Here is a 1,796-nt window from a genome sequence, read left to right as displayed (position 1 = left end):
GGTCGGGTCTCTGAACAGATTCCTCTGAACCCGTCTGATTACTGTCCCTACAGCGCCACAGGAAACTACACGGTAGGAGCACAGGAAGTGCTGGTCTCCATGGCAACCACAGTCCCACTCACCTGTCCGTCCACAGGGGGGCGTGGTCTCCATGGCAACCACAGTCCCACTCACATGTCCGTCCACAGGGGGGCGTGGTCTACGCCCACTACGGCCGTCCAGAGGACTTCAACTGGCTGAGGAGYGTCGGCGTGTCGGCAGCCGGCCACCTGGTGGTGATGCGGGTTGGGGGCGGAGTCAGCTTCGCCGAGAAGGTCTGGTTGGCCGAGAGGAACGGAGGGGGCGGAGCTCTGATCTACCCTGACCCCGCCGACCTGCCGCAGGACCCTCGGCGCCTGGGACTGAACGCTCACACCGCCGTGTCCGAGCATGTAACAGAGAGAGACACCTGACCTTAAACTAACCTTAGACTCACCTGAGCTCCTGACCAATCAGCTCCTCTCCCTGCAGGTCCACCTRGGCTCWGGTGACCCCTTCACCCCCGGCTTCCCCTCCTTCAACCTCTCCCGGTTCCCCCCCATCCCGTCCTCCGGCCTCCCGCTGATCCCRGCGCTGCCAATCACCGCTACTGTAGCCGCCAAGCTGCTCAGGTAGGACCCGCCTCCTCRTTTAGGCCCTGCCCCTCAGGTGTTACGGTAAGCTCCGCCCCCTCAGGTGTTCAGCTGCTACCTGTCTCTGCTCCTCAGTCAGCTGACGGGTCCTCCCTGTCCGCCATCTTGGAGAGGGCGGCTGCCGTACGTCCGCTGCGTTCTCGGTCCGGACTTCGGTTCTGGTCGGAGGGTCCGGCTGTCGGTCCAGAACCTGATGACTCCGGTTCTGCTCAACAACATCTTCTCCTCCCTGGAGGGCCGAGCTGAGCCAGGTACGCTGTGACATCATCACCACCGCCAGGTGAAGCTCCAGGTGTAAACCAGTGACCTCTGACCCAGACCAGTACGTCATACTGGGAGCCCAGCGAGACTCTCTGGGTCCAGGAGCCGTGAAGTCTGGAGTCGGAACCGCCGTCCTGCTGGAGCTGGCCAGAACCTTCAGCGCCATGGTGAAGAACGGTAAGGACACCTGGACAGGTGCACTTCCTGTCTCTGACTCACCTGGACAGGTGGACTTCCTGTCTCTGACTCACCTGGACAGGTGGACTTCCTGTCTCTGACTCACCTGGACAGGTGGACTTCCTGTCTCTACCTGTCCAGGTGAACCTCTTGTTCCTGTTGATGGTTGCAGGTTTCAGTCCCAGGCGCAGTCTGCTCTTCGTCAGCTGGGATGCCGGAGACTTCGGGAACGTCGGAGCGACGGAATGGCTCGAGGTTTTTCCCAGAATGCCTTTCTACCTGCTGCTGACCTGAACTCTGCTGACTGTGACCTCTGACCTCCAGGGTTACCTGTCCATGCTGCACCTGAAGGCCGTGGCTTACTTCAGTCTGGATCAGGCCATCATGGGTAAGTGAACCAATCAGAGGGCTTGGTTTCCTCTCAGCCAATCAGAGCTAACAGGATGTGTTGTTCTCCAGGTGATGATCACCTGTCGGCCTCCACCAGTCCTCTGCTGGTCGACCTGCTGGACGCCGCCATCAGACAGGTGAACAGGTTCCTCTGATTCGGGTTCAGAGTTTAAAATGGTTGAATTTAAAGAGACATGATGATAAGTGATCTCAGCTCCATCAGGTTTGGTTTTACAGTGTTTGGTGTTAAAACAGGTACAGATCCACAGGGATCCACAGAGATCCACAGAGATCCAC

General features: G+C 59.0%; 1 protein-coding gene across 1 annotated transcript in view; it reads left to right on the top strand.

Annotated features, from left to right (window-relative positions):
- Positions 1-1,796, top strand: part of tfr2 (transferrin receptor 2) — a gene marked incomplete at its 5' end in the record, with an annotated part of 6,474 nt that continues 4,678 nt past the window's right edge. The window contains 8 exons of the mRNA XM_008403222.1: positions 1-72; positions 189-431; positions 511-650; positions 747-922; positions 990-1,109; positions 1,282-1,364; positions 1,434-1,497; positions 1,569-1,652. Coding sequence (XP_008401444.1) covers positions 1-72; positions 189-431; positions 511-650; positions 747-922; positions 990-1,109; positions 1,282-1,364; positions 1,434-1,497; positions 1,569-1,652 — 982 coding nt within the window. The remainder of the gene's footprint in view (positions 73-188; positions 432-510; positions 651-746; positions 923-989; positions 1,110-1,281; positions 1,365-1,433; positions 1,498-1,568; positions 1,653-1,796) is intronic.

This window comes from Poecilia reticulata, unplaced genomic scaffold (assembly GCF_000633615.1).
Source record: "Poecilia reticulata strain Guanapo unplaced genomic scaffold, Guppy_female_1.0+MT scaffold_332, whole genome shotgun sequence".
In the NCBI taxonomy this organism is placed as follows: domain Eukaryota; kingdom Metazoa; phylum Chordata; class Actinopteri; order Cyprinodontiformes; family Poeciliidae; genus Poecilia; species Poecilia reticulata.
Note: the sequence above shows the minus strand (reverse complement) of the source record. Positions and strands in the feature narration are given on the sequence as shown.